At 40.4% G+C, this 12,873-nt stretch overlaps 1 protein-coding gene across 4 annotated transcripts in view; it reads left to right on the forward strand.

The window, feature by feature from the left end:
* Positions 1-12,873, forward strand: part of runx1t1 (RUNX1 partner transcriptional co-repressor 1) — a 90,111-nt gene that overhangs the window by 21,900 nt on the left and 55,338 nt on the right. The window contains exon 1 of one of the 4 annotated variants that reach the window (XM_056479545.1): positions 9,399-9,738. The exons of the other annotated variants lie outside the window; for them this stretch is intronic. Within the exon in view, the coding sequence (XP_056335520.1) occupies positions 9,729-9,738 (10 nt within the window). The 5' untranslated portion in view covers positions 9,399-9,728. Of the gene's footprint in view, positions 1-9,398; positions 9,739-12,873 lie in introns of those variants that run through there. 4 annotated transcript variants of the gene reach the window in all.

Raw genomic sequence — 12,873 nt, forward strand, 5'->3', positions numbered from 1 at the left:
TCTTAAAAATGGTGTATACCGAGAAACAAAACTTTTTTTATTATTATAAGTGTGATTCTACTAACCCGCATAAAATATTTCAGTAGAACTAAATGTTCATGGTAGAACTGTTGCATTTGTTGTAGAAGCGTGTGACTAGGCTATAGAGAGTTCGATTAACTCCCGCTGTCCTCGTTCTCGCAGATTTGACTTTCGTAAAGACGCCTGCCTCTGTGCACGCCATTCATTTCAGACTCTGACTCCGGAGTGCCTGACAGAGCCATTGATCTGCTCTCTGCATCTTGATCTCTTGAGTTTCACAATGTGCGAAAGCATTGGTGTTTTTTATTTTTCATTTTAACATAGTGTGGTTGTGTTGATGCTACTTACAATTCACTTTGCACATGTCTTTGTTTACCTACCGTTATAGATTTTTGGCTGTCGGGCTCCAGACTGAAAATATAAAATACTTTCCTACTGATCTTTATTTTGTTTGTTATCCACAGATTCAGCTAGTGGTGAAATTGAGGGAAACTTTCATTCACTAAATTATTTGGGTGTCTATACACAACCTAGTAAATGCCTATAATGAGAGAACTGACTTTTCATTGTGTTTTCAAGTTGTGTTTATGCTATATCCCTGGCTTTGTATCCTCAGAATGGAGTGCAGCAGTTGTTTAGTTGCCTCTCTCCTCGCCAGTCTCAGTCTTTATGCCATCTGTGGGTTTGATTTAGCAGCTAAGAGGCTTTCTGAGCAATGGACAAGTGATGTTAATAGCATACATATGTCAGAGAACTGTTTTAGTTTTACAGCTTCGACATGAGACGCCTTTTGATTCAAGCGAGTCCGAGCATAACTCATCCACTGCTGCGCTGCTCGCCGTATATTTTATTAATAGCAATGAGTTTCTCTTTTTATTTCCTCTGTATCTGTTGCTCTCTTTTTTTCTCTCTCTCTCTCTCTCTCTCTCGTTCTAGTAGTGGCGGTAACTTTATTTAGCATGTAGTACACACACAAAAGCTCCTCTGCAGGTTGACAGGCTGCTCACCTCACAACATATCTGCAGTGCCCGTTGTCATGGCAACTGCAGCGGGCTGCTGGCGGTACTTCTGGTCAGAGGTGTGCTGAAGTAGAGCAGCGCTGACCAGAGGGATGCTCGGGGTCTGCCCAGGACACCTGGGGTCAGTGTGCCACAGAATCACAGCTCCGTCTGTCCTCACCTATCCAGGGCTACTGAATATTTCATGAGCACACTGCGAGTGTTTTATCCTAATCTGTGAGTATAGAGTCTGGACATTTGTGAAACCCGTGCCTCAGCTCCTTCTCAAGGGACTGTGTATTGTTTAGAAGACAGAAATAAGTGGCTTTACATGGATTTCCTCTATCCATACATCTGTGAATGGAGGAGTGTCATGTTGTTTTGTGGTAAAATGGAGTTAAATGTTTTTCTCCTGAAAATTGAGTTGTGTTCATCGTTTGCTCATGCTTGTGTTATTAAAATGTGCGTAACTTGTTGTTCTATAGATTATTAAAATTAGATTTTTGAAAAATATTAGGGCTGTCTAAATTAATTGTTTCTTCGGTGCACCACGATGCAGATGCGGACAATTCGGTATCGGTTCAGTAATAGATCCTAACCGGTTATTACGTACTGATGTAATTTATCTCATATGCGGAATATTGCAGTCACTCACTATGGTAAGGGAGGCGAGCGCTAGTAATTAAAACACTCCAACTACTTAAAAACACAGAAACTCTGCACATTTCACTGCGTGTGTGTTTGCTGGACAGTCTTTCACTAGCTATGTTTCCATCCAAAAATAGGAATTAACTTTGTGCGAAACTGAAATATCGCGAATAAAGCAGAGTCAAAGAGAACAAAATCGTCACTTACTGATTAACTGGCGTCAAATATCAACAGTAAAAACAGAATTTGCTGTGGTAGGGGAAGCTGCATGAATCTTTTCTTCATTTAATAAATGACTTGCGCCTCAGAAGGCAATCCTGACACGCAGTGAACGCGTTTGAAGGTGTCAGACTCGGAGCACAGATGCTCTTGATTCTGGAGGTCATTAATAATAATAATAACACATACTGAAATGGTTAAGGCATTTTAGAATGACCAAAATAACGTTTCAGATGTTTTACAATGTGCTCCGCCTGATGGTTTTTCCATACACACACATTTTTCTCATAACAAAATCGCATTACCTTTTTTAATGCACATACTGGAATTTGTGCAGCAAAAATGTTTCCACACGTTTATGCGCATCTGTTCTTATCAAATAAAAAGTTTATCCCACTAAGTTATGCGCATAAATATGTTTTGAATGTTTTTTTATGCGCTTTTTTAAAATGTATGCAAAACTTGGCATATCCATCAACTGATTTTTTTATGCGCATATCCAAAAAGTGCATAAAATAGGTGGATGGAAACAGCTACTGACACCGAAGTTAAATAAAAGTAAATAAAAAGTAAAAACTCAGTTTCTCTCTCTCACTGTGGACTTTTGACCTGCTGGCATGAAGTAACGTTTCCTTTCCTCTCAGCTGTTACAGCGATACTTCTGGATACAGACACGAGCGTGTCTGCAGAGTGAGTTGTCTCCTTTGCATCTATCATGGATCAGCTGTGATCGCTGCCGTTTATCAGCATCACTCATCAGTGAACAACGCTAGAGCATTAGAGCCAATCGCAGCCCTTTCTGTTGAGCATGTGACCAAGCATAGACATTAAACAACTTGCTCGACAACGCTCAGCGAGCGGGATATTTTCATTTGTTTATTTGCTATAAATGCTCATGTTGTTCTGTGCATGTACTTGAGTTTTTGAAGGTACAGTTCATATATCTGACTGTTTATATTAAAGGACAACAGTGTATTACAAATAATATATAAATATATTTATACATTTTAATACATGAATTGTTGTGCTGTGAATTAAAATATAAAACTGTTTATGGAAAGCATCGTCAATGCACTGTGATGCACCGAGATATCGAATTGAACCCAATCGATGGCATGATAATCGTAACTGAACCAAACCGTGAGACCAGTATAGGTTCACACATAAAAAAAAATATTTTTTTATTGTTATTACAGAACAGTTGCAACATTTTTCCAAATATCTTTTTCTGTTCTCTTCAAAATAGAGAGATTGTGAGTTTTCTAACTTTCATTAGATGATCTGCTTCTTCAATAAAAGATTGCACAAGGGAAGGAGCATGTATTTTAAACTTCTTGAATGACTGGCATTGGATTTCTGTGGAACTCTACTGTTAATTTGCCTTCTGGGTGTTCCTCAAGAAGGGCAAAAGTGAGGCAGATAACTGCAGCTTGTTGATGCCCCAGTCGTGGCTTGCGGAAGCCTGATAGCAGAACCAGCCTCTCGACCAGGACAGTGGAGGTCAGGCCGTGAGCTCGCCCGCCCTCAGGGCTTCCGACTTCCATTACCTGAGGAGCAAAACATCCCGGCTTGCCGGTGGGGGGAAGAGTGTGTGAACATGGGATATCGAGGCTGTGCAGTCCCGCAGCAGCGACATCCTGCCAGAGGAGGCCGGGCCCTGTCCGTCCTGGTTCCTGACAGTGGGCTATCTCTGCCGGGCCTGTGGTTCCTTCTATTCTAAAGGCCATTGTGTGGAGAAGGGCTGGGCCAGGAACGACTGGTTCCTGTTGGGCTCGATCTCTCACTCAGCCAGCTCCGGTCCCACTGACAGATTCCTCCTGTTTTGTTTTGCTCTCTCTCTCTCTCTCTCTCGCTCTCTCTCTCTCTTTGTGTTAGTCACATGAGGATACCGAGAGTAAGAACAGAACTGAGGAGAGCCAGTTTTTGTCCTCTTTTTCCCAATATGTTTGCATTACATAATCTAAACATAAGCCGGGACAGCTGGCATCCTCACTTTTGAGAAAGTTGACAAAAACACTCTAAAGCAGAAACATCGTTTTTTCTCTCTCTTCAGCGTTTGCTAGAGAATCTGTCAGTGCGCATCTGGACCTCGAAAACCGAATGTCTGGTGATAAGGATTTAGAAATGAGACGTAGGTGTTTTTGTTTGTTGCCTAAATGCAGAACCAGACACAATGAATCTGTCACTCTGTAAGTGTGTGTGTGTGTGTGTGTGTGTGTGTGTGTGTGTGTGTGTGTGTGTGTAATATCTGAAGTATGTATTACTAGCACCACCTAGTGTGCAAACACAAAAGGATGAGGCATCTTTACCTTCAAGTCCCCTCTGTGTTATTCATGAGATTAAACAGACATCAAAATAACATCAGACTCCTCAGCCTGATGAAACATGCTCTGTTTTCCACAGAGAGGAAAAGCGACTCAGCTGTCAGACGGTGGCTGAATTGGGCTGAGAGCAGAGTCTGGCTCCGGTCCAAATGAGGGGGCTGACACTGACGACATGCTTTTCATGAATCAGCACAACTGCCGGTGTCGCTTTCTAGTGTGAGCTACACATTCAAACGATACTTGCACTCATTAAACAGACTGGGGAGCAGGATCATTCTGCCGTCACAGAGGGTGAGGGGGGGGGGGGGAGTCTTTTTGGACTTGGTGACCGTTGTTGGGTTTGATTGGCGTGCACTGTGTGTCGCAGTCATGCTGAAAAGGTGGAGTGGGAAAGTCATGAATAGCTGCAGAACACAGATCTGGCCCCGGCCCTCAGCCACAGCTTGCTCTGGGACTCAGGGACAGCAGAACGGACAGATGGCTCGGGACTGGACACACACACACACACACTTCAGATTTTTCTCTTTTCTTTTTTCATGTAAACCCACAACACTTAGGTAGCTAAACAGATTGAAAGAAGATATAGAAACCTGTAACGATGAACTTAAATGCAAGAAATAGCAAACTGATACTGTAATTTAAAGTATTTCAACTTGAGTAACTTGCTAATTAGGGATGCAACGATTATAGATTTTGGTTGTACGATTATAGTCTGAGCAATAATCCCGGTTATCACGATTATTATGCATTATTATTATTATTATGCACGATTATTCAAAACACTGCTAGTTTTGTAACTCACATGAAAACTCCTTATATTTTAAAGTGTTACTTAATCCTGCTCAGTAACCAAATAACGTAGCACATAATAATAATACAAAACAAACAATAGTCCATTTCTCTTTTTGGACTTTAAAATAAGTGAAAAGGTTTTTGACATTTAAACATAAGTAATAATTTTACAGTGAAAATAAATAACAGAACAATGAATAAACAAACAAATAAATAAATAAGAATATATATATATATATATTTGTCTAATGTAAAATATTATTTGTCTAATGTAAATCGAAGCAACATATTAGCTAAGTATTTCCCTTTATAAAGAATATAAATGATAAAGACTGCTGAACCTCTGTCTTTTGTATTATTTTGTTACTCTTTGGAGTAGAAACGTGTTTATTCCATACAAAGTATTAAGCTAACCGGTCAGTTCTTGTCACATGACTCGCAGTGTGCTCACGGCATTCTTTTAGCCTGGGGCCCCAGGAAATCGTGAGTGCATCATGCCACTTGCGTGTCACTGCCAAAATGCCAACGCAATCTCACGGCAATTCGTAACTTTTTGATTTAGTGGCTAATTCGTATGATTTTGTACGATCTAATTTGTACAATTTATTATGATTTGCTCATCACCCAATGACGGTCGGGTTTAGGGCAGGGTTAGATGCCACGCCTCCTTTTTAAAATCATACGTTTTGATATGATTGAACTTGTAAGAATTTGTACGAATTAGCCATTAAACTGACAAAGCGTCATATGCCATAGTTGAAATCAGCCTTTAATCTAGCATAACTTTGTGTAGTTGCAGCAGTTTTGTTCCATGCAGAAATGCGATGTTGAGAAACCTTTGCGGTTAATTACCTTGACAAATTAAAGCTCGGTTAATAGTGAAACCGGTTAATCGTGGCATCCCTACTTGCTAATTGAACTCTTTATTGTTCAGAGTGTTATGTTTTTCATTGACAAACGGGTTTTAAAGATTTTTTTTGATATTTATCAAGCCAATATTTCTGTCACATTTTACCGTTTGATGAAGTGTGTCCACTGTTGAAATGTTTAACAGTTTTATTGCTCATCACCCAATGACGGTTGGGTTTAGGGCAGGGTTGTTTGATATGTCTTTCGTATGAATTAGCCACCTAACTGACAAAACGTAAAATACTTACTTTTTCTAATGAGATCAGGCTAAATATCCCGATCAAGCCACACACCTGCATTGGAAATAACGAACTTGCATGCGCAAAAGATGGCATATGTGAACAGCCCTTAGTTATAGCCTTGGCCGTAGTTGAAATCAGCCTTTAATCCAGTGTGGTGCATATTGTGTACAAGCTCAGAACTTTAAACTAGCTCACAGTTGGCATAACTTTAAGTTGCTGCAGTTTTGTTCCAAGCAGAAACACGGTTTTGAGAAGCCTTTGAGAAGCCTTTAATTTTAACGAAATAAAGTGCGGTTAATGGTGAAACCAATGAATAGTTGCATCCCACTTGCTAATTGAACTCTTTATTGTTTAATGTTGGCCTCTGGTGGATTCACGAAAACAAAAACTGCAAAAAAAAAAAAGTAGCTCCTGGGACATATTTTGGTCTATCCAGAAATGTATATAGCGGTATGTAATCAGAATGAACCTAGGTTGACAATTTTAGTATGGCTTTATTGGTGAGCTGTTCTCAATGAGATGAAATCGAAGCACTCCTATCACTCCCTAAATATAATGCTAGCTGAACGTTTCCACTACACTTTCACTGTTTACAACATTTTCCTCTTGAAAGAGCATCTTCACATGTTTCTTCAGTCTTTTATGGCTGGCAAACATTTATGGTCTGATTTGTGCCCTCTTGTTAGACAGTTGTGCCTTTTGGGGTTGCTTCAGAGCGATAGCAACATATTGGCTGATGCCTCCATACATACAACCTTTGCTTTTTGTTTTTCTGTCTTACTGCAGCCTCTGTAGCTCAGCCACCCCGCATACGAGCAGATCATCAGAGAGCTCTAATGGCTTCCAGCTGTGTGGAAAATCAAGCCCTTTGGGTTGGGTCGAGAAGTAGACAATGCAGAAGAAAAAACAAACTAATTTGGTCCCTTTTTTCAGTGTCAGCGAACCACAAAAGACACTGTTCCCCGGGTGTCACCCTGCAACACAGGTCAAGGGGCTGAGTGTGTGGGGACACCGCATGTGTGCAACTCTGTCCCGCTTTCCCAGTTCGACTTGCAAGTAAAGACCCTGTCGAAGAGGTATCTGTGTGCTCATTGGCTTTTCATGAAGCTCTTAAGCCTATCATGAAAAAAAAAAATCTGGCACTGTTGGTGCTTGGAATGAGAAAGAAGTGGAATCCCTTCAGCTCCCAGTTTCCTCATCTCGCATTGTCTCATTCCTGCTCTTTCAGTCTGTTAATTCAGCCAACTCTTAAAGCAGGCCTTTATCAAGCCGGGCTGGAAATATATTCACTTCCCACCGGCTCTGAAAGGGTTGTCAGATTGGTTTAAGGGGAGGAAGAGGACGGAAGAGAGCCACAGAAAAGCCTGAATATTTAGTTTGCTGTGTTGCCTCTTAATAAAATCATAGATGTAGCGAGTTTTGAGAAATGTGCTCATTTAGAGGCGAAGGCAGTTGACAGATCTGGCTATGTGCTGAGTGGACATGAAGGTGTGTAAGTGCTGACAAAAAGGAAGTCGAAATGACTTTTTCTCTCACACCAAAGGGCAGGATATAAATGCAGCAAAAGTTGTGGGTTTTTTTATCTCATGGTAAGTGATCCTCCTGAAATTGTTTCAATTATGTTTATGTTTTATGAAAACGCTTCAGCAGGCGAGTTGTTTGAAATGGCTTCTGTCAGTTTTGCAGTGTTTTTCTTATACCTTGCAGTACAATTTGCCTTTTATCCCTGTGATAGCCGTACTGGATTTTACTTCGGTATTTAAAGCTGCAGGAAAAAAGCAAATGAGGAAATCTAGCATTGTTGGAGATTTGGTAATGTTCGTAATTTACAAGTGAATGCAACCGTTGGCAATTAAAACAAATCAACTTTTTTGACGCTGTGCCAGTAGGAATAAAAAAAAAAGTCATTTTCTCTTTTTTTGCCAATGATTGAACATTTAAGGTACAATTATCCTTAGTATTGTATTATTACCCATCTCTGTGAGATGATTGAGATGGCAGATTTCACTGCCACCTGCACTGAAATGTTTTTTTAATCTCAAAGTCACACTCTGTTCAACCCCCATTGAGGAGAGACTGGTTGGAGGCTGATGTAGAGAGAGAAGATGAGGCTCTAAACGTGCAAGGAGGAAAGCTTCATCTCTCCACCCCTCATCCTCATCGTTTGCTCTCTCTCTCTCTCTCTCTCTCTCCTGAGTGTTTCCTCCACATGGAGCTCATCTGCTGTTTAAGGCGGCTGGGAGAAATGCCTTCAAGCTGACAGGGGCTGAAAGCCCAGACATATGTTAATCACATGCAGTGATGGCAGTCTGGGAGGGGAGAGGGAGAAACAGCAAATCTGAGAAAGAGAGCAGAAAAAGAACGAGCGCGGGGGGTGGGGGGAGAGCGCCACTCTAGAGACTTAAAACACAGCAGTAGAGGCAGATGCATGCCTTTGTTTGGACTCTCCAAATTGATTTTTCTTGCTTTTAATGAGGTTGTTCCCGCCGCTGCTTGCAGAAAAATAAAAGATTGTGGAGGGGTGCTGATTGATGCAAGCAGTACGACCGTATGACGTTATTTCCTAAGAATCTAAAGCATTTGAGCATCCAAACAGTTAATTTATGACAGCTGAATTTGATCATCTTGACATCACAAACATGAGCAAACACACACGCATATCTGAATGTTTTAATCTTATATGAATGTAGTAGTAAAGCATGAGGTGAATGTGGGTAAGCAGAAGCAGATGTGAATGAACTCAGATTGGCCGGTTGACCAGAAGAAGGTTGTTTTTGCAACAGTGCTCTTAATTCAAAGCATATGAGAGGACAGATTCTAAGCATAAACCTGTCTTTCTCTCTGTCTGTCTACTCCTGTCTTTTATTCAATCATTCTATCTATCTAATATCATTCATATGCTATCCTGTCTATTTAATCAGTCAACCTACTGTTGATTGTTTTATCCATCCATTCATCCGTCTGACTTCTGCCCCTTCTTTCTCTCTCACTCGCTGGCACACTCCCTCTCTCTCTCTCTCTCTCTCTCTCTCTCTCTCTCTCTCTCTCTCTCTCTCTCTCCCTCTCTCTCTCCCTCTCTCTCTCCCTCTCTCTCTCTCTCTCTCTCTCTCTCTCTCTCTCTCCCCCTCTCATGCGCTCTCATACACGCATGCTGTGTTTTGTGTGGCTGCCGCGCATCAACTGGGAGGGGTCAGAGGAGGAGGCGGAGAGCGCGTGTGCACGTTTGCGTGCGCTCTAGCTGTCATTGTCTCAGTCTGCGGGCTCCGGGAACAAGCGTGTTCAGGATAGCGCGAGGCCCCAGCGGCCACACGTGCCCTCGTTTGTGCAGGGCATCCCTGGAAGCAGAGCAGAACGAGAGGCAGGTCTCCATCTGTCTCTCTCAAGCTCTGAAAGCAGGAGGACAGGCTGCTCCACTCTCCCGCTCAGACCTGGTGTTTGGGCCCCGGGGGTCCTGTGTCACCCCCGTGTCCCTCGCAGAGCACAAAAAGGCGCAAAGAGACTAAGGTTACAGGGACTTTGGCAGAATTAGGGAAGGCAACCTGGATTCTGCGATAGCCAGATTGTCTCCAGCATCCATGATGCCAGGTGAGATCGGGAAGCTGTCAATGTGCATGTGAGGGAAACTGTGCATGCTTAATGTAAATATCTTCAAATAGAGACAATGTAAGGCTACTTTTACTGTTTTGGTTGAATACTTTTGGAAGAAGCAAATGCAAACCAGCCTTCTTTTTATATGTTTGATTTAATTCATTGATTAAGCTGTGTAAGGTCTTTACTGACAGGTTTCTTTATATACAACTGATGCCTTTCCTGATGGTATTTCTACCTGTGCAGTGGAATGTTGGTTAACTAGAAGTATAAATGTAATATTTCACATTTATATTATTTTGCTGTATTTTATATTGCTGTATAACATGATTTTTTACTCCAAAAATGTTTTGAATTGTTAATATTTTCACATTTTTAACTGGAATGCATCTCCATAATAGATAATTGTATGCACACGGTATTGCTGGAAAATTAAAATGTGTTATTGTGTCTGCGCCAATAGCCTAGTGGTTAAGTGTGCGAACACATAGCACTGAGGTGCTCACGGCGACCCAAGTTCGATTCCCAGCTCGAGATCCTTTGCTGGTCCTTCCCCCTCTCTTTGCTCCAAATTCTTTCCTGTCTGTAATCTCCACTTTCTTATCCAAATAAAGATGAAAAGCATTAAAAATAATTATATATATATATATATATATATATATATATATATATATATATATATATATATATATATATATATATATATATATATATATATATATAATGTATTATTATCATTTATTAGTTATTAGTTATTATTATTATTATTATTACAGTTGTTATTAATGTAGTTCTTTTTAGTAAGCCTTTCTAAGATTATCACAAAGGCAACACTTGGTCATGTATTTAAATCAGTACTGTTTACTACATTTCAGTTATCAAGGAACTTGTTTTTAATGCAATATATACTTAAAACTATGCGTTTTGGGGGTTTCAAATATAATTTAACATCGTTCGTTGAATTTATATTACCACAAGCAGTTTTTTTAGATGTTTCTAGATTTTTTTTATGAAGTCTTATGATGTTTCTCAGTTACACAGCAAATACAATCTGATTTTCTTTACAATATAAATTATGACTTATTGAGGACTTACTAATTCTAAATTATTGAAATGAATACTAAAAGTAACAAAGAACAATAAATAAATAAACTTTTAATTGCTATTTATTCCCCCAAGAATTAAAAGGACACAAGATCTCCTTTATATCTTAGTTATGTCATCATATTGTATTAAATGGTGTAAAATGATGAGCAAATGAAAGCTTTCTGTGATAGCAGTAATATAGAAATAGCCTGACTGTCCATGAAATAGCTTGAATCTTTACATGCATATTGACGAGTCCTGTTTGAGAAACAGAGATCAGTTAAAGATTGAGAAAAAGCACTGTGTGGAGCATGGATGTAAAGAAAGCAGACTGAAGGAAAGAAAAGGAGAGAGAGTTGCAGAGGGCAGCTGGCGTGCTGTGTGTGTGCAGGCTGCAGGGAGATCTCAGTGCTGCTCTTCACAGATGGTGTTGTGAGACAAGCTCTGTTGGCACTGCTGCTCTCCTGTGTGCCATGGCCACTACCTCTCTGCCAGGCAATCCGTCTGGTGCCCACCTCTCCGACTCCCCCTCTTCCATCTACCCAGCCTCGACTTCTCTTTCTGTTTTGTGTCTAAACTTGCAAGTGTAATACTTTTGGCTGTGTGCTTGGCTCTGAGAGGCCCTTTAAACTGTAGTTTGAATGATGCAATGCTCTGGCTGAGTTTTTATCATTAAAACTATCAGGAGTTTTGGATTGGCATTGCGTTTGTTGTTTAGATGCAAAAACCTCTGAGTGCTGTCTGAAATTTCTATCAAAAATGAACATTTTTCTTTCATTTCCTTCGTTTATGTTGAGATATTTCACTTTAAACACCAGGAACAGGACTTATTCTTTGCTATACAAGTGATATTACTGAACATAAACACAGGAGCCTGATAAAAACACTCATTTTAGAGGAAAATTTCAGACGGTGTTTAGAGGTTTTTGCATATAATCTCTTCATATACAGTGTACAACAAATGCAATGCCATCCAAAACTCCTGAAAGATTTAAAGATGATAAAAATAAGAGGTTTTTGCATCTGAACTCATATGTGTGCTTTGCTTTGGATAGATATGTCGAGAAAGTGTCTCGTTCATGCGTTATAGATCAGGTTTACCAGTTTGTTCTTTTCAAATAACCACTCAAAACTTGTTTGTTAACATCGGCCTTAGTGCTAAGTGCGTGTTTACGAATTGTGTGTGCATGTGTAGAATTGTTCTGGGAAGCTCTGGAGGAAGCAGCTGTAAGCAGGCGCGTGTGCCAGGTCAGGGACACTTGAGCAGAACTGACACTGGGTTATTTCGGACACCCATCTGCACTGGAGCTACCGTTCCTCCAGGCCGCCGCCACGGACAATCTGTTCACTCGCTGGCAGAGTGCCAAACACAGTGCCGTCCATCTGTGGCAGGGACTGAAGCTCTCAGTGCTGAGCAGAGCTTGGCTCCTTCCTCTCTGCCTGTAGTTTTATAGCTTTTTTTCTGTTTGCAAGAGTGTTTTCGTACAGTGTGTTTTTGACGCATGTTCTCGGTTCGCAATAATTTGCTACTTTAATGAGATGAAGGTCATTCTCTTGGGTAATATGAAATCATGGCTAAGCTCCTGTATTTTTGTAGCCTTTTTTTGTGTTCATGCAATATATGTTCACTGGAATTTCATAGTTTGTAATGGTTTTGGTACTCCAACAAGTCGTGTTTTCAGTGCACTTAATTATAGACAATTTTTAATGACTTATGACCCTTAATAGGGCTGCACAATATATCGTTTCCGCATTGATATCTCAACGTGTGCATCCACAATCGTGACATCACAAGATAGGCAATGTTGAGACTGAATTACGGCTGGGCCAATAAACGATATAATAATGAATCGCATAAACATTTATGTCAATGCAATGACTCTATTGATTTAAGAGCCAATCACACAGCAAAATTGTGCAGCAATAGAAATCTTAAAGTGTGCTGATATTAGAGATATCATCAAAAATGTATCGGCCGAAAATGTTATGCCGTTTAATGGATCCTCTAATTTTTTGTGGCTTCAGTCATTGTTGCGGTACTCTTTT

This window comes from Danio aesculapii, chromosome 19 (genome assembly GCF_903798145.1).
Source record: "Danio aesculapii chromosome 19, fDanAes4.1, whole genome shotgun sequence".
Lineage (NCBI taxonomy): Eukaryota > Metazoa > Chordata > Actinopteri > Cypriniformes > Danionidae > Danio > Danio aesculapii.